A 19,570-nucleotide genomic window follows, 5' to 3' on the forward strand; every position below is an offset into this window, starting at 1 on the left:
TCTAGTCGCATTTGATGGGGTTCCTAATCTCCTACCCCTTACTGTCAACAATGCAACATCATAGAAGTAACTGTTCTCAAGTCATACAAGTCTCTTTTTTTAGCTGCAGACACTGTAGGTGCTTGATATTAAGTTATCAATATATGCTCAAATCAATGTTAACTTATTATCCATGATCTTCATATTAAACGAAAGCCAAGATCATTCTTCACCTGGGAAAGTGGTAATAGTGGGGAGAAGTAACTTGATAGTGAATAGTGTATTTGTCATCATAACTTCCTAGATCATTAGGGAATGTCTCCAATACTTTAGACCTCTTTACACTTGATCCTGTTACCTGCTATACTTTCCTTATAGCCAACTTCAGTTTCATGTCCTTGTTGATTCAGTGGTCAAGGAAATTTGGGGGCTTATACATTTCTATTTAAGTGTTTAATTATGAGATTGCTAGGTTTAAGAATGAATTACCCTAAAATGACTTTGGATTTTTTTGGAGGCTCTATAAAAATATTTCTTTGCCCCAAACTATTTGGATTTCAGAAGTATAATGATAGCTAGTTTAGTATGGGGAGAAATTGTATAGATTAGGGGTAGGGGTAAGGCAAAAATAGAGTGAAGAATACTCTGTGTGAATTTTAAGGATCCCCTTCATTCCTCTTCATCACAAACTGGCTTCATTTATTCACATTTATTAGATACATACTGTGTAAAAGCTACTATGCCAAATGATTTGATAATTAAAAAGATGAAAGATAAACAGGCCTCCTCTCAAGTAATTTGCAGCCTATTAGAAAGTTTTGGTCTAGGTTTAGAAAATCCTAAGCAAAGATTATTTTCCAGTTTAGTTGATTTGTGGTAGTTATTTGGTCATTATCTGGTAATATAAGATGCCTGTGTCACTCCAGTCCACCTTTACACTTTATTGCTCTTAGTTGGTGGTAGTTTCCAATTAACTCATCTCCCAATTATGTGTTCATTTGGCTAATTCTGATGATCTCCAGTTTATTATGTAATATAGACTAGCCCTCTCAATATATGACATTGCCTCAGCCAGCTATGTCATATTCCATTTTCTAATCTTTTTTCTCCTCTCTGCATGCCTGTGGGGGTAGGAATGGATAAAGATATTTTATTCTTACTTAATACACATTTACCTAACAGCTAAACCTCTGAAAATGAGCGACTTATTATTTAGAATCCATGCTAATAATTATGTTAGAGAATAAACAGACGTTTCTTTTCCAAGTTTCAAAATACTATTGCACAGAATTAAAACTGAGTTGGTTTCCACTTGAAATTTGAGAGGCATGTAAAAACTAATCCTTCTTTTGAGTATCTACTTCTTTGGGGAGCTTTCTGCTACTGTGTTGATAGGTGAGTGGGAAGATAGTTCTTATGATACTTTGATAAGAGAGTTTTGATCTTCGGAGATAGGGAAGGATATGGCTAGCTTGAATATGAACTTACTAATATTAGACATAGGGAGCCCCCTTTACAGGTTGAAGATAATAATTGTGGAACAAGTACAAATAAAATAATGCTTAATATAACAGATAATCAACAGGTAGAGCTTGTTTCCTGAAGAGGTTACTGAAGCTGAAAAATACAAGTTTTTTTCAGAAATTGGTAAAATTAATGTATAACAGACAAGAAAAGAAGCCAAAAGGGGCATATTCAAAGTACCATTTCCTATACTACCAACTATACTTCTATGTAAGATTAATGAACTTAGACTTACAGAAATCCTAGTGATGAAAGAAAGATTTCTTTATATTTCACTAAATATTTTCACTGTTTAAGAAATATTTCCTAAATATTTATTCTTGTATTTAGGAATAAATGTGGGCATGTACATTATGATAGGAAGAGCATTGGACTGAGACAGGTCTAGTTCAGATTTTGCTGGAACTTGCTCTGTGACCTTGAGTAAATCACTTAACCTTTCTGGGCCTATGTTTCCTTTCTACTTTAAAAATCTGAGCTGGGTGTGATGGCACATGCCTGTAGTCCTAGCTACTTAGGAGGCTGAGATAGGAGGATCGCTTGAGCCCAGGAATTCAAGGCTACAGTGAGCTATGATCATGCCACTGCACTCTAGCCTGGGTGACAGAGGGGGACCTTATCTCTTAAAAAAAATCTGTTATGCTAGAGACCTATAACAAATAACTAATGGGAAATAAGAGGTATCTAGTATATACCCTTAACTTTGAAGAATTCTGTGAAAATAATAGCTTTCTGTCAAAAAAACCAAAAAATCCTTGAGAATACTAGGTGAATGGTATTTTTTTATGTTAAGATATAAATTTAGATATTCATAGTTTCATATCTTCAGGTTTTCAGGGTTCAGATATTGAATTTGTTTTTGGCATTGTCAATGCCTTTACATTGAAATTTTTCTGTCTGAGATTGCTGTTTATTGAAAATTATCTGTAATATAAAGTAACATATGTAATGAGCATACTTCTGGTCAGAAGAATAATTGTGGAATCAAAGTTGTTACCTCCCTGTCTTGTTCTCATTCTTTCGCCTGCCTCGAAGTCAAAATTCAGTATTGCATGTATGTTCCAGGGAATTTAATTTGTCAAAGGATATCATATATGAACTTAGACTCTACAACTCGGTAAAATGAACAGTGATCAGGAGTATAGGTAAATGTTGAAGGTTTTAGTTGGTGGTTATAATCAATGGAAACTCTAGAAACAAAATATGTCTACACTATGCTTACTTAAACTAAAATTTTTCTTTACCAGGAGGAGAAAAACAAAGAGTAGCAATTGCAAGAGCCATTTTGAAGGACCCCCCAGTCATACTCTATGATGAAGCTACTTCATCATTAGATTCAATTACTGAAGAGGTAAATGATAATGAAAATATAAAGCTCTTTAATGTTTAACTTTTTCCTTGAAAGTTTTAGTAAAATGGTATTTTGCTCTTTAGCACCTCCTATTGAAGTTCATTGAAGCAAAATGCCTAGCCCTTTTTCCCCATAGGCCAAGTGATGATGGTTAAGAATGCCAGGTTGCATTGAACTAGATATCATAATGTTAAGTCCATTTGCAAATATGGTTCCTTTTGGAACTATGTGATACCTTATGCTGTTATTGTATTACCCTTGTATCTTGCAAAGGAATTGCCTAATGTGCTGACAGAGGAAGGAGGTTTTTTTTATTCTCTCTCCTGTTGCCACTTAACACTCACTAAAACAAGTCATGTAAGTGATTGTGACACTTGTGACACAGTACACACCAGAAAGCCTTTCACTTATCATGGAGCAACTCACAGAGGTGCAAATCAGGCATACAATCTGCAGTACTGGTATCAGTTTGTATGCATTCCACAGGAAGTGTGAGACACCAAACTGTTGTGACACTGACTTCATGACACTAACCCAGCAACTACATTAGACTTCATAACAATATCTTTATATTACATATAAAAGTCTCAACAACAATGACAATTTTATAAACAAATCCCCTTAATCTAGAACTGAAGATAGTCAGATTTTGTCAATGCCTTCAGTCACCTACCTTTTAATTTAATACATTGTATAAACCTGGTATTGAAGAATAGGCCTAATTTGGCTTTAAAGGGTATATGACATAATATTTGCATATGGAGTTAAGTCTCAGGACACATTATTTGATCAACATATTTAAAACAATTTAATTTTGAAGTAAATTGATTAGCACGAGGATTTCTTATATTTAAAGTGAACTTTATGCAGGACCAGCCCGAGTCATAGGAAAAGTAGGAACATGCTTACAAGAACTTTGTACCTAAAATGTGTCATATTACCACAAATTAAAAGTCCTACTAACAGTTATCATTTGAGTCACATAGCTTTATTATGTCAGAGCATAAGCCATTAAGAGCCAGCATAGAACCCCCAAGGGAAGGAATTACCAGAAAATTTGGTCAATTTTAATGGGCCTTTTTAAAAGGTCCAAAGTCCTCAGTAGGATGTCAGAGTTTAAGTTCTTAAGGGTAAAGAAAGGGAGTCCCCATAAACATCATGGTTTTTCTTAGGATTGGCCCTGTACTTGATTATCAGTCTGCTCTAGTAAAATATAAGGTCTTCTACTCTTGGCAATCTTATACCTTTAATAAATAAAATGTTTAGAAATATCTGTAGGAAGCCATTGGTTGTATTCCCATCCCCCACGCTGCTATTTCCATCTAGCTAGCTGTACTTAGACCCAGGTTTCCAAGTATAGCTGAATATATATACAACTCTCTTATGCTTTACAGGTGTAAACAAAATGTATTTTTCAGGATGCATTAAGAAATCAATGCTTTTGAAAAAGAGATTTCCTCATGTTAAAAATAGCCATTGTATTTGTCCTCTGAGTTTGAACTAAGGGAAAGCAAATGTTCCTGTATCCTTCTCCCTCTTTGGATTATTTTGAATTTCTCTGAGTGCTATCGCTTGAGTCTCTCGTCATTTTAGTTTTGTTCTCACTCATAAACATCATATCTGGCTATGCTCCTGGTATCACTGGAATTGTTTATTTGTTTTAAAGTACAAAAAATATCTACCTTCTCCTAGACTTTGTAATTTAGAGTGAATGTTACCACCTATCTTAAAGAATTTTTTCCCATGATCGTGTGGTCATATTTGACTCTTTTTCTTGATTTTGTCCTCCTCTTTTTAATAATTATCATATTAAGTCAAATATTTGATACTGATACAAAGTTTACATAATAAAAGATTAATTGACATTTTAATTTACATTTACCTAATGAGTAGTTCTTTTTTTTTTTTCTCCTGTTTTTCTTGTCAAACTTGTAGACTATTCTTAGTGCTATGAGGGATGTGGTCAAACACAGAACTTCTATTTTCATTGCACACAGATTGTCAACAGTGGTTGATGCAGATGAAATCATTGTCTTGGACCAGGTAAGAGATTTAATTTTAAAGTTTAGTATTTCAGGAGCATTGGAAATTGTTATAGATACAAGAAACCTAAATACCGTTTCTAATAAAATATACAGAATTTGTGTTCTGTAGATGAGATTGAATCCTGATAAACATTCTGGTTTTAGCCCCTTTTGATTAGAAATAATGCATATCACTTCCAAGAAGGAATAAACTGTATTAATTCACTTTCTATTAAAGTACTACAAGGAAAAGTTTGATCATGAAAGCATTAAATCTTCATGATAGAAGCAGGTTTTCAAGGAGATATATATATAATTTTTCTGCATTCATTTTTGCTCTGAATAGAATCTTTGCTCAATGTCTTTGCTATATTATTTATTTTCATTTTTGTAATACCTCCACACACCCTTTGATGTCTAAAGGAAAATTACCATAAAATAAAGCAGTCATTTTCAAACAAGGCCATTTTTATTTTGTTTTTCCTTATGGAGAAAGTAAGAAAAAAGACAGCCCACTTCATCTCTTCTAAGGGAACTACTGTATGAGTGTACTGTCTAAATGTTCTGAACAAACCAGACCACTACTGTGATTGATAGATTTGAAAATTGTAATAATTTTCCTTTTCTCCTCTCTATAAGGACCTCTTCTCCCCACCCCCTAGTACTTGATTATTTCTAATATTCTTCAGTTTTCCACCTTGCATTTAGCCTTTTCTCTGATTATCTTCCCTTCTAATAAGTACATCTTCGATTCTTTATCATTTTGAAAGCCTGCATACTGAAAGTTCAGAGAGAAGCAGCATTCTCAAGTACCGGCTATATATTTAGTTATTGAGAGAGACTTTTTCACTCCACTAAAATTTCTTGTAGGGTATTCAGTGCTGTGGTGTAATACTGTTTCCTTTCTAAGTTACATGTACACTTGTGACTCTAGGCCTTTCTGTTGGTTTTTTCATAAATGTTTACATTCATTAGAAAATAAACTGATTTTTCCAGTATGATTGTACCAGAATGTCTTAAATGGGAAATTTTGTAAATATACCTTATTATATCATTGATATTCATGAATCAGAAGTAAAATCTGCTTTGTGCTTTTTATTAAGCTTTTCAATTCTATGCAGTCATATAGTTAGAGCTTGAAAACAAGTATAAAATGTCAAAATACTTTAGCAGGCACATACTTACCTGCCTCATGCCATGATGTCCATAGTATCTATACAGTTATATCACATCATTGCCACCTGGGTTTTGGATTATAATTGGAACTAAATTATTAATGATCGTAGCACCTGTATCTAAACTAAAATCTCTTTATGTTTATAATTTGATGGTTCTGTAGTCACTTGATTGTGAAGATCACAGATTTTCATTGCCTAGTGAAACTAACGTGACCTTTTGTTACGTTGAAGGCTAATTCATACTGCTGAGTAGTTGTGGTTTTCCTTGAAAGAGGCAGTTTTAGTCTTTTGAAACGTTATTGGGGTCTAAGCATCCTACACCTTCAACAATGCATTCCTTCACAATTTCTACATCACTGAATGGCTTCCCTTTTTACCCGAGTATATAAACTACTTTATAAGTTGTCTCAGTGGCATTATTTCCAGGTCTTTTTGCTGCTTGAAAGAATTGTGTTTGATTGTACTTTTCACCTTTTAATTTCTGCAGTACAACCTTTTGCGCCTCTCCCTCTAATTTGAAATATTTGTGGTCCTTATGAGTGTTATAATGTTGATGAGCATTCAGTTTCTTTAATGTTGATATTGCAGTATCACAAAGCAACCAAATCATCTTATCTTTAGCAGAAACAAGATAATATTGCAATTCTCAATCCTCATTAAAAAATCTATTTTCTTCCTTCAGCATTCTCTTGGTCTTCTTCAACATGATGGATTGTTAAGCAGACAGAATTAAAAAATACTGTCAAGCTGTGCAGCTATTCACAAATTCCACTTCAAACAGAAACATAGTGCACCGTTGTCAAAAGCTGATGACAGACTGGTGTACCCGACCCCCATAAACTCTTGCCAATCAGCCTCGTGCGGTAGTGGCGCCAGTCAGGTGGGGGCAGTTAGAACTAAATCATAAGCACAGCAGCCGTCAATTTAGCCCTTATGGCTTACTAATGTTCTAATTGTGCCCATCAACCTGGGAGGATTATTTAGTTGAAACTTATTTTATTCTTTGGTATCGTAAATACATTAATTTAAAAAATATAAAAGATGAACAAAAGTGTATTAATCAAAATAAAAGGATTTGTTCTATAAAATTTAGATTCAGTCAAAAGGCTGCGCTTGAGGACCTAGAATGCCACAGGTTCCCCACCCTGGTCTATGAGGTCTAAGGTCTGACTAATGTTAGTTCTATGGAGGACAAAAAAGAGGAAAGGAAATTATCAAATGAATAATATAATACCAAAAAAGTGTCCAGAACTTCAGAGCAAGAGTTTCCAGATTGAAAGGGCCTACCAAGTACCCACCACAATGAATGGAAAGGAAAAGAAAAAACTACACCAAGGCTCATTATCATAAAATTTCAGAATTAAGGATATAAAAAAGAACCTAAAAGCTCTGAGAGCAATATCTCCAGGGAGCAGGGGGAAATGAACTAAACGATTACCTAATATAGTTGATTATGAAAAAAATTGTATTAAGAAGGATTTTATAATTCTCCAATAAACTTTGGAGAGATTTCCAGTATTGACATAGAAAAACAAGCAAATGAAAAAACAAGACAGTTACTAAGTCAAACTATATAAGAAAATATGTATAAAATCCTAGTATATACTTGGCTCAGCAGGAAATACTTACCTAGTCATAATAAGGTAAACACTGAACCAAAATATGTGATATAACTGATGTTATTAGGAAAGTGAAGAATGGAGCAGTGGGAATGTGGGTAGTATAAGTGCTGAGTCTCCATCTTCCACAATATGAAGTCAGTAGATGATGCCAGAAATTAATAAATCAAGAAATAGGCAGGGCGTGGTGGCTCACGCCTGTAATCCTAGCACTCTGAGAGGCCGAGGTGGGTGGATCGTTTGAGCTCAGGAGTTCTAGACCAGCCTGAGCAAGAGCGAGACGCCATCTCTACTAAAAATAGAAAGAAATTATATGGGCAACTAAAAATATATATGGAAAAAATTAGCCAGGCATGGTGGTGCATGCCTGTAGTCTCAGCTACTCAGGAGGCTGAGGCAAGAGGATTGCTTGAGCCCAGGAGTTTGAGGTTGCTGTAAGCTCGGCTGATGCCATGGCACTCTAACCTGGGCAACAGAATGAGACTCTGTCTCAAAAAAAAATTAATAAATCAAGAAATAGCAGTATAACCTTACATGTAAATGCTCAGACTTGGGCATGGACAAATTTTAGTTATTTTGCTTGAGGGTATATTGTAAAAGTCCTATCACCAGGAGTACCAGTAAAAGTGACAAAATTCCTTTTTTCTCCCAGCATGTTTAACAATAGCTGTCAAGAGACAAATTAATTGTAGATCAGAGTTTGGAATCTATACCAAATCTGTGCAGTGTTAAGTTTAATAACCATTGTTAACAAAAATAGCTACTGGAAGAAGTAAACTTCTCGTTTTCATGAAATCTTTTTTATTTCATGAAATCTTTTTTATTTCAAAGTACACATAAGGATTTCAGGATATTATTTTTAAATCCCTGTATAAATAACAGTGCTTTTGATTTGAATATTTGCAGATTACAGAAAATATCACCTTTGTATACCTTTAACTTTCCCTTTCTGCCCTCCAGAATTAAAAATAAAACATTAAAATTTCATTTCCTTTAAGTAAAATGGTGTTTATTAGAAATTTCATAGTTTTTTGTTTGTTCACTGGGACTGGGTAGATCAACAGTGAAGAAAACATTCCTACCTAAGTTTTTCCCACTTATACTATGGATGAGGACTTGGGAGAGGTATTTTAATGAATGCAAATCCTTCAGAATTCTTAGTTAGAAAGTATTATGTATTTTCAGTTATTATGCTAGTTCAATGACCTTTGTGTATGTTTGTTTTTTAGGGTAAGGTAGCTGAACGTGGTACCCACCATGGCTTGCTTGCTAACCTTGGCAGTATCTATTCAGAAATGTGGCATACTCAGAGTAGCCGTTTGCAGAACCATGATAACCCCAAATGGGTTGCAAAGAAAGAAAATGTGTCCAGAGAGGAAGAAAGGAAGAAACTACAAGAAGAAATTATCAACAGTGTGAAAGGCTGTGGAAACTGTTCCTGCTAAGTCACATGAGACGTTTTTCTTTTTTTGTTGTTTTGTTTGTTTTGGACTATACATTTGCACTGAAGCATAATTGTTTATTAAAAAAATCATACATTCCCATTTTCTACAGTCCTTCTTTTAGATGAGATTTTCTTAAGAATGGATTTGAGTTTTACATCTTTCATAAGCTATTTAATGTGGTATCTGTATTTTCCCCAAATTATTTTCTTGTTATTGCCCTGGTTGTGCTCAATGCATAATTTTTGTTAGCATTACCCTTTTTGAGGCCTAATGTTCCTTTGATATCCATAACCAGATAAATCAGATTGGTTTTCAAATTTTTGTAGTTGGTAAAACCTCCTTTATCTCAACAATTTAGAGGGAAAATGTTTCCTAAAGAAAAAGAGCATAGTGTAGGTTCATTGTTTCTTTTCCCTCCTCCCTCCAAGTGAAATACTTTATTGATGTTAAAATGAATTTATAAACACATTTAAAGTTAGAACATGTCAGAAATAGACATACATTTATAATTCAGTGTCTTACTTGATAGATACATATACTTAGAATTTTTGAAGTATTTGCAACTGTGTACTTTTTAGAGGAAAAATCTTAACTGTCATGTTGGTATGCAGAATATTCTTCATCATTAAGCAGCACCATAACTATCATCTAGTGACTGGAATTTTATGTTTCCACCAAAATGAGGCATTGTTTTTGTTTTGGACCAAAATTTATACATTTTCTTTATTTTCTTTTATTTTTTATGTTATGTTATGTTAGAGACAGGGTCTCACTCTGTTGCCCAGGCTGGAACCTCGAACTCCTGGGCTCAAGTGATCCTCCTGCCACAGCCTCCCAAGTATCTGGGACTGCAGGTGTGTGCCCCTACACCCAGCTAATTTTTAAAATTTTTTTTGTAGAGATGAGGTCTATGTTGCCCAGGCTGGTCTCAAACTCCTGGCCTCAAGTGATCCTCCCACTGTGGCCTCCCAAAGTGCTGGAATTATAGGCATGAGCTGTCGTGTCTGGCCACATTTTTCTTCAAAGACTTACAAACCCTGATGTAATTTGAGAGTTTCTATACTGGGAGGGATCTAAAAAGCTTAGGAAGTTAATGTCTTTTTCTATTTCTATCTTAAATTCACTGCTTTTGCTATCTAAAGTTATACAAAGAAACAAGTAAATGGGATGTTGTACATGCACATGCTCACACGTGTATAAATCAATGTCCACTTAAAAAAGCATTAAAGACCTTTGGGTAATTAGGAGGTTATTACATATATATATACCCTTTTAGATGATCAGGACTCTTAATCTGTGTTGACGCTTCAGAATCGCTTTGTTACAAGGTCTTACCTTCCTTTTTAGTAATTTGATGAGTTTCTTTAAGCCTGACATAACAACGAAGAACCCAAACAATATAATCAAGTTTTAGCTGGGAAAATAAAACAGGGGGAAAAAAGTTTTACCTGCTAGAAATAACTAAAATGTTGGTGTATGTTCACTTAGAAAGTTCCTCTCTTTTTCAGTATGAATTTGCTTTAATTTGGTAGTAATCATTTGGTTTGAAAATTTGTGCATCTCATAAATGGCCACATAATCATATATATTGAGGTTTTGTTTCTCAGAAAAGGTCCTAGAGTACTTATTTTACTGGTTTATGGTTTTAAGTTATTTTAGATGATAATTTGATATGGAAGAGATTTTTTTTTCTGTTTTGTATTGTTCACATTGATGGATGGATATCTAAACTTATCTAACTTGGATGTCCACTTTTGTTATATAAAGGCAATTTGATAATTAACATGAAGCCAGTATTTCATGGTCTTTGATACCAGAGTAAGCAATGTAGGATCTTGCTTTTAAAGTAGAAGTTAACACTGAGATGCATAATCAACTGCAAAATGGGTTAGGCTTTTGTTTTGTTTTGTTTTGTTTTGTTTTTGACATTTCTTACTCTGAAGAAATTGTTCTTCTGAGGGAAAAAAAAGCACTTCCTTTGAATAAATCAGCTGCATTACTGGAAATGTGGTTAAATGTCTAATCAGAAATTTTGCTTCTCTGTTAATTCCTTCTGTATTTCCAATGATGCTGATGGAAAAGATTTAGCTTAGTTGCATAAACAAGCAGGTAAGATTGAAGTAACTGTCAGTAGTAATTCATTTTGAAGTGTGAATAGTAGTGTTCAAAGTAAGTTATTTTGTAATATGCGGAGCCTTTAGTCCTAGAAGAGTAGGAATGTTTTCAGGGTGTGAATAATTTCCCCAGTAAGATATCTAAAACTATTTTCTTTTCATATGATTGCAGGTGATCCCTAGGCCATTGTGGTCATTAACTATTATTTTCAGCTAATAAAAACTTAAATTGCCTGAAAAACAGTTATTGTATGGGCCATAACTGAGTCTTAAAGATATTTCTCTTAACCACATCATATTAAGGTGGTTCTATACAGGGAAATATAGACAAATTAAGATGAAAGAAAAGAAGCCTCCTATGATGATTCAGAGGAAATGCCAAGAAAAAGGGCATTTAATTATAATATACTAATTTTACATTACAATATTACATACTCATACAAAAGGATAAAGTTTATAAATTTCCAAATCAGTGTTATAACATAATGTTTTTTAATGTATTAGGATGAATAAGCTACAGTTTTAGAATATAGGCTCTGAAAATCGAACAAGGTGATAGGGTTTTGTTTCTTACATTCCTTTATTTTAAAGATTGAAAATTTTACTTTATTCCTAAGGGAATCCCAGTTTACAAAAATTAAATTGAAACCAAGGTAATTTGGGATTATAAAAACTGGGCCAGATGCCTTACTGAAGGTTCTTAACATAGAAATATCTTGGTGAGCAGATGGGCTCATTTGGAAATTTTTTAACAGCTCAAGTCTGAGGGTCACTTGTGAGAATCAGAAAGAGGCCTTAGCATTTGGACATGAACAAGCTCAAGATATGCATTTATTTTTCCTCTACAGGGATTTACACCTTTTATATATCTTAAGAAAAAATTTTGTCTTTCCCTTAGATGTTGACAACGCTCAGTTTGTGAAGATGATTGTTTTAAAAATATATTTTGCTTTAAAGGCAAGGTATTTAAAGATTCTATGATTCCCTGTTTCTGGATCACTTTGTCCATACTGCCATCTTATTCTTATCCTTCCTACTTGCTGAATTTGTCAGTGAGTAGCAACTTTTGGCAGTGTATGTTCACAATTCTCTTACCTGGCAGCTTTATTACAGGATATTCTATTATAGATTAGTAGTTGAAAGCATTTAATTATGTTTACAATTGCAATTTTCTTAAATTATAGAAAGGTTCCTTCTTTCCCTTCTTTCAGTATATAGATTTTGAATGTAGATTGTATAGTAAATGACAGTATTTAGTCAGTTAAACTGGTTAGTTAAAACAACCCAGCCAGGGGAGGCCCTTTACCACAGTTTTATTGTTTATAGCAATCTGTGTAGATAATCGTTATTAAATAAATGTGTCTTTGTAATTAGAAATGGGTATCCCATTGAAGCAACTCTTTTCTTCAGTGCCCAGGGAGAACTAATATTTTGTAATTCATGCACTCAGAATAAGTACTGATAATTAATGGTTACTCTGGGAGTATGGCCTTATAGCCATATGCAGAAGGTGAAAACTTGGAATTGTTTCAGAGAGAAAGTAATTGTTAGCAGAGCTCATAATGTGGGTAAAATGGTAGCAAATTATAGTGCTTTCAGTTAGCATTAAGCTGTCATATTTTTGATGACCAATCATTGAAAGGCAAGTTTCTATTGCCCCCAGTTTCTCAGTTCTAACGATTAAGAAGGGTGGAGAAATGTCTTTACTGCACACTGTGCAATAAACTGGCATTTTGGTTAGCTAGAAAGAGTTGGAAATGAAGTGCGTGTTCTAATTAAAAACAGGTTGGAACATTTTTGGTTAAAAAACGTCAGTGGATTGTTTTCATTTTTTTGTGTTCTTACACAGCTACAGTTGAGTGTTTTTCACTGATGACTTTCTATTCCATTTCTATTTCATAAAATTACAAGATTTTAAACTTGGAAGCAGTTTAGGGGTCATTTAATACAATTCCCTCATTCTACAAATGAGAAAACTGAACTTGAGGAGAAGTACTGAGCTTGCTAGAGATCAAGTTGGGATGAAAACCCTGGCTTCTGACACCCAGTCCATTCCTCCTGTTGTACCACATTTCCACTCAGAAGTTATATTAAAAAATCAATTGAAGGGCGGGACTTCCAGAATGGCAAAGTAAGGAGCTCAGTAGACCCTTTCCCTGGCAAAACAACACTTTAGCTGGTAAAAATTGTTTTTTAAAAAGCAATCATTTAAAGCCTCTGATAATTGTCCTAAGGGCATATAGGAAATGGAAATGGAGAAATATTCATTCAAGACAGTCTCTTAAATCTTGATAAGCACAGCAAGAGTTGTGGCCTTTGAGAAACAACCTGTGCCATACTCCCCCACCCCCACCCAGTGTTACCTGAGTGTTCCACCCTGGATGCTCTATTCTGGGCAGGTATGGTGAAGATAATAGGGGTAAGTAGGGGCTCCCTGTTCCCTCAGCTCCCAGTCTGGGCCTACAGTTTGACCCTTTCTGCCTTTCTTATCCACCGCCAACCCTGTGTTGCAGAAACTCTATTCCAGGCAGGCACAGCCAAAAAGACTGGAGATCCCTTCTGCCACCCAGCCTTCCCCCCACCCACCCCCTTATAATGGAAGCTTTTTATTCCTTACACAGGCCGAAAATAATGGAACCCTGATTTTTTCAACCCCATTCATTCATAGGTTGGAGGTTTCACTCAAAGAGAGGGAAACTGGTAAATACTAAGGTCTTACGCTCCACTCCATTGCCCATGAGTAGAGTGGTGATTTCCCTTCAGGAAAATGAGCCCCACCCCCAGCTCCAGTTCAATGATGAAGAGGTTCTGCCCAAGGGGAAAGAAAGGCATGCAATAAAGATAAAGAACTCTGCAGCTCTTTCTGTGGGAACTGACTTCATTTGGAACAGAGCAAGGAGAACTCCATCCCTACCAGTATTGTCAAAAACAATGGTCATCTTGGTGGAGATCAATTAGGAGGAGCTGGCACAAGCAAAGCAACCAGAAGTTTAATAGAAAATGAAAGAGGGAGCCAATCAAAACCCTTCTGGGGGCACAGTCAACTCGGGGGGTCAAACAGGCTGTGTGCATGTGCTGGACTGCACCCACTCAAGACACTCAGAGCAGAACATGGGGCAGACCTGAAAGCATTTTCCAATACATGCAGACCCATCAACACTGGGTAAAAGCTTCACTGACACAAGAGCTTAAAGGCAACCTTTGGCCAAACACTGACTGAACAGTAAGCTTCTCTGACCTAGGGGTGACTCCTAAGAGCACCGCCTTAAAAATAAAATCACACTTATCCCAGGCAATCTGGAAGGCTGTGTGTATGTCCAAAGTTGTGCCCTCTTAGAATGATCAGAGAGGGAACCTCCAAGCTAGGAATCCTTAGTGAATATGGGTCAAATGTAAATTCTAAACTATTGATAGCAGCCTCCAAGCACACACACACCAATGGTAAAGAGTAAAAATCTTACTGGACAGTGAATGCCTTGTGCTAACCCAGGGGCAACCCCTAGATAGCTGAACTAAAAGGTAGAACATCAGGCTGTACACTGCAGGGGAAATAACAAAGCAAACAACAAATGCCCCAGGGGAGGAGAATCAGAATCCAGAATTGCTGTAAGATGCTAACTAAAATGTCCAGTTTACAACAAAATAATTACAGGACATACAAAGAAACAGGAAAGTGTGACCCATACACAGGAAAAAAAAATCAGACAATAAACACTGCCTTAGAAGGATCCCAGAGGATGGATGTAGCAGACAAAAGATTTATCAACAGAGAGAGTGTGTGTGTGTCTCCAAATGTAAATTCTGAAGTTGAAAAGTACAATAACTGAAATAAGAAATTCACAGGAACTCAATAGTATATTTGAGCTGGCAGAAGAAAGAATCTATGAACTTGAAGCTAGATGTCAATAGAGAGTATGTAGTTCTGAAGAACAGGGGTAAAAAACGATGAAGAAAACCTCAGAAATGCGAGACACCATTAAGTGTACCAACATATGCATAATGAGAGTACCAGGAAGAAAAGGACAAAAAAATTCAAAGAAATGGAAAAAAAAAATCTCAATTTGATGAAAAACATTAATCTACACATCAAAGGAGCTCAACAAATGCCCAGTAAGATAAACAATGAGATCCACACCCAGACACATCATAATCACATGTCACAAGCTAAAGATAGGAAGGAGAAAATCTTCAAAGCAGTAAAAAAAATGGCTCATTCATATACAAGGAAACCCCTATATGGCTAACAGGTGAAGTTTCATCAGGCAATAGTGAGGACCAGAAGACAGAGTGATGACATTCAGATTTCTGAAATTTACAAAAACTATCAGCCAAGAATATTCAGAAAGACTAGCATTCAAACATGAAGGTGAAATAAAGATGTTCCCAGACAAATAAAAAGAAAATTCATTGGCAATTGACCTGCATTACAACAAGAAATACAAAGGAAATTTTTCAGGCAAAAAGCAAGTGACACCAGACAGTAATTCAAATTCACATGAAAAAACAAGAAGCACCAGTAATGGTAATCATGTAAGTACTTACAAAAGTCAGTATAATAGAATGTTTCTTTCTTCTCCTGACTGCATGAAACAACTACATAAAACAATATGTATATTATTCTTTTGTTCGGGGTGGAAACAAAGCTTTCTTGGAGTAAGAAATGACACCAGATGATATCTCGAGTCTATAGTCAGAAATGGAGAGAGCCAGAAATGGTATATAAGAAGGTTAATATGACAAACTATGCATACATATGTGCTCTTCTCTCACCTTTTTTAAAAGACATAAGATCATATAAAGTAATAATTATAATAATGTATTGTTGGGTTTATAACATGTAGATATAATACATATAACAATAATAGTATGAAAAATGAGGGAGAGGAAAGGAGTAGGGTTTCTATGTTTCTCTGGAACTAATTAGTATAAATCTGAAGTAAATTCTGGTAAGTTAAAATGTATATTGTAAGCCCTAGTACAACCACTAAGAAAAGTAACTCTAAAAAATATGCTTAAAACATCATTAAAGGGATTAAAATGTTACACTAGAAAATATCCACATAACACATAAGAATGCAATAAAAGAGGAATAGAGGGGGGAAAAAGACATGAAGCATATAGAAAAATAAAACAAAATAGAAGACATATATAGATGTATACCCAACCATATCAATAATATTAAATAAAAATTAACAGTCAAAAGGCAGAGATTGTCGGATTTAAAAAATCAGGGTCCAACTAGATACTATCTATAGGAGATGCACTTTATATTCAAAGATACAAATAGGTTGAAAGTGAAAGGATGGGGAAAATGATACACTGTACAAACACTAACCACAAAAGAGTTGGAATGACTGTACTAATATGAGACAAAACTTTAAATCAAGTAAAAGTTACTAGAAATGAGGACATATTATAATGATTGAAAGATCCATCAGGAAGATATAACAATTTTAAACATATTCACCTAAGAGCATTGAAATAGATAAAGCAGAAACTAACAGAATCGAAGAGAGAAATAGACAATTCAACAATAACAGTGGGAGATTTCAAGCCCCCTGTTTCAATAATGGATAGAACAACTAGGCAGAATATCAATAAGGAAATAAAGGGTGGGGAACCTGCAGCCTCAAGGCCACATGTGGCCCTCCAGATCCCCAAGTGTCGCCCCTCAGCCAAATTCAAACTTCACAGAACAAATCCCTTTATTAAAGATTATAATAATCCTTTATTAAAAAGATTTGTTCTGTAAAATTTGGATTCAGTCAAAAGGCCACTCAAGGATCCAGAAGGCCACATTCAGAAGGCTTGATAAATTTAAAATGATTGAAATCATACAAAAAATGTTCTCTGACCACAGTAAGAATAAAATTAGAAATCAGTAATAGAAGGAAACTTGGAGACTTCAGAAATATATGGAAATTAAACAGCATGCTTTAAATAAAGGTCAAAGAAGAAATTACAAGGGAAATTAGAAAATGCTCTGAGATGAATGAAAATGAAAACACAAGAAAAACATGGAATGCAGCCAAAGCTGTTGGTAGAGGGACGTTCACAATTGTAAATGCCTATATTTTAAAAGAATAAATATCTCAAATCAATAACCTAAACTTCCATCTTAAGAAACTAGAAAAAGAGCTATACCTAAAGCAAGCCAAAGGAAATAAATAATAAATATTAGAGCATAAACTAATGAAATAGAGAATAGAAAATCAGTAACAAAATGAACAATACCATGAGGGTTTTTTTTTTTTGAAACATAACAAAATTGTCAAGTCTTTTAACTAGACTAACCAGTAACAAAATAGTGAAGGCTCAAATTACTAAAATCAAGAATGAAAAGGGGGACATCACTACCAATCTTAACAGAAGTAAAAAAGATTGTAAAGGAATACTATTAACTGTAAGCCAACAACTTAGAAAACTTAGATGAAATGGGAAAATTCATAGAAAGCCATGAACAACCAAAACTGACTCAAGAAGAAATAGCCAATCCAAATAGATCTATAACAAATAAAGAGATTAAATTACTAATTTAATCACACAAAGAAAAACCCAGGCCTAGATGGCTTTCCCACTGAATTCTACCAAATATTTTAAAAAGCATTAATACCAATACTTCACAAACTTTTCCAAAAATAGAAGAGGAGGGAACTTCCCAATTCTTTCTATGAGACCAGTATTATCCTGGTACCACAACCAAAGACATCACAAGAAAACTACAGAGCAATATCTCTTATGTATATAGATGCAGAAATCCTCAGCAAAATACAAGCAAACTGAATCCAACAACATTTTAAAAGGATTGTACAGCATGACCAAATGTTATTTGTCCCAGAAATGCAAGGCTAATTTAACATCCAAAAATCAATCAAGGTAATATACTATATTAATAGAATAAAGGACAAAAACCATACAATCATTTCAATAGATGCAAAAAAAGCATTTGACAAAATGCAACATACTCTCAAGATAAAATGGTTAATAAATTAGGCATAGGCCGGGCGCGGTGGCTCACGCCTGTAATCCTAGCACTCTGGGAGGCCGAGGCGGGTGGATCGCTCGAGGTCAGGAGTTCGAGACCAGCCTGAGCAAGAGCGAGACCCTGTCTCTACTAAAAATAGAAAGAAATTATATGGACAACTAAAATATATATATACAAAAAAAAATTAGCCGGGCATGGTGGCGCATGCCTGTAGTCCCAGCTACTCGGGAGGCTGAGGCAGTAGGATCGCTTAAGCCCAGGAGTTTGAGGTTGCTGTGAGCTAGACTGACGCCACGGCACTCACTCTAGCCCGGGCAACAGAGCGAGACTCTGTCTCAAAAAAAAAAAAAAAATAAAAAAAAAAAAAAATAAATTAGGCATAGAAGAAAACTCTCAATCTGATGAAGGTCATTTATGAAAAACCCACAGGTAACATCATACTCATTGGTGAGAGACTGAATGCTGAACTCCTAAGATCAGGAATGAGACAAGAATGTTTGCTCTTACCATTTCTATTCAATATTGTACTGAAGATTCTAGCCAGGGGAATAAAAACAAAGTTAGAGGACTCTCACTTCCCAATTGCCAAACTTACCCCAAAGGTACAGTAATCAAGATGTGTGTGGTACTGGCATAAAGATACAAATATACATCAGTGAAATAGAATTGAGAGTCCATGAATAAACCCTTATATTTCTGATGAGTTGATTTCTGACATGGATGCAAAGATCACTGGATGAGGAAAGAACATTCTCTTCAATGAAGGGTTCTGTGACAATTGTATATCCACATGCAAAAGAATGAAGGTGGACTCCACACCATATAAAAAAGTAAAGTAGATCATAAACCTAAATGTAAGAGCTAAAAATATAAAACCCTTAGAAGAAAACAAAGAAGTAAATCTTCATGACCCTGGCTTAAGCAATGGTTTCTTGGATGTAATACCAACAACAAAAGCATCACAAGAGAAAATAGATAAATTGAATGTCATCAAAATTAACTTTTGTGCTTGAAATGATGCCATCAAGAAAGTGAAAGGACAACCCTTAGAATGGGAAAAATATTTGCAAATCATATATCTGATAGGGGATTGTATCCAGAATATATAAAAATACATAAATATAATTATGACTTGATAGAAAAAAGTCTAATAACCTAATTTAAAAAATAGGAAGAAGATCTGAATAGAAATTCTTCAAAGAAGATATACAAATGGTCACACTCACTAGGTGACTATAATCAAAAAGACATAATAAGAATATTGGCAAGAATGTGGAGAAATTGGAACCCTCATACATTGCTGGTGGGAATGTAAAGTGGTGTAGTTGCTTTGGAAAACAGCCTGACTGCT

The 19,570-nt window shown here is 34.8% G+C and overlaps 1 protein-coding gene across 6 annotated transcripts in view; it reads left to right on the forward strand.

Annotated features, from left to right (window-relative positions):
- The window catches only part of ABCB7 (ATP binding cassette subfamily B member 7), a 103,613-nt gene extending 94,400 nt beyond the window's left edge, over nucleotides 1-9,213 (forward strand). For 5 of the 6 annotated variants that reach the window (XM_069462798.1, XM_069462801.1, XM_069462799.1 and 2 more), the window contains 3 exons: nucleotides 2,751-2,854; nucleotides 4,790-4,897; nucleotides 8,905-9,213. In XM_069462798.1, the coding sequence (XP_069318899.1) occupies nucleotides 2,751-2,854; nucleotides 4,790-4,897; nucleotides 8,905-9,120 (428 nt within the window). In that variant the 3' untranslated portion in view covers nucleotides 9,121-9,213. The remainder of the gene's footprint in view (nucleotides 1-2,750; nucleotides 2,855-4,789; nucleotides 4,898-8,904) is intronic. The other variant, XM_069462803.1, reaches the window with a different exon arrangement.
- The last annotated feature ends 10,357 nt before the right edge of the window (nucleotides 9,214-19,570 follow it).

Source organism: Eulemur rufifrons, chromosome 30 (assembly GCF_041146395.1).
Source record: "Eulemur rufifrons isolate Redbay chromosome 30, OSU_ERuf_1, whole genome shotgun sequence".
NCBI classification, from domain to species: Eukaryota; Metazoa; Chordata; class Mammalia; order Primates; family Lemuridae; genus Eulemur; species Eulemur rufifrons.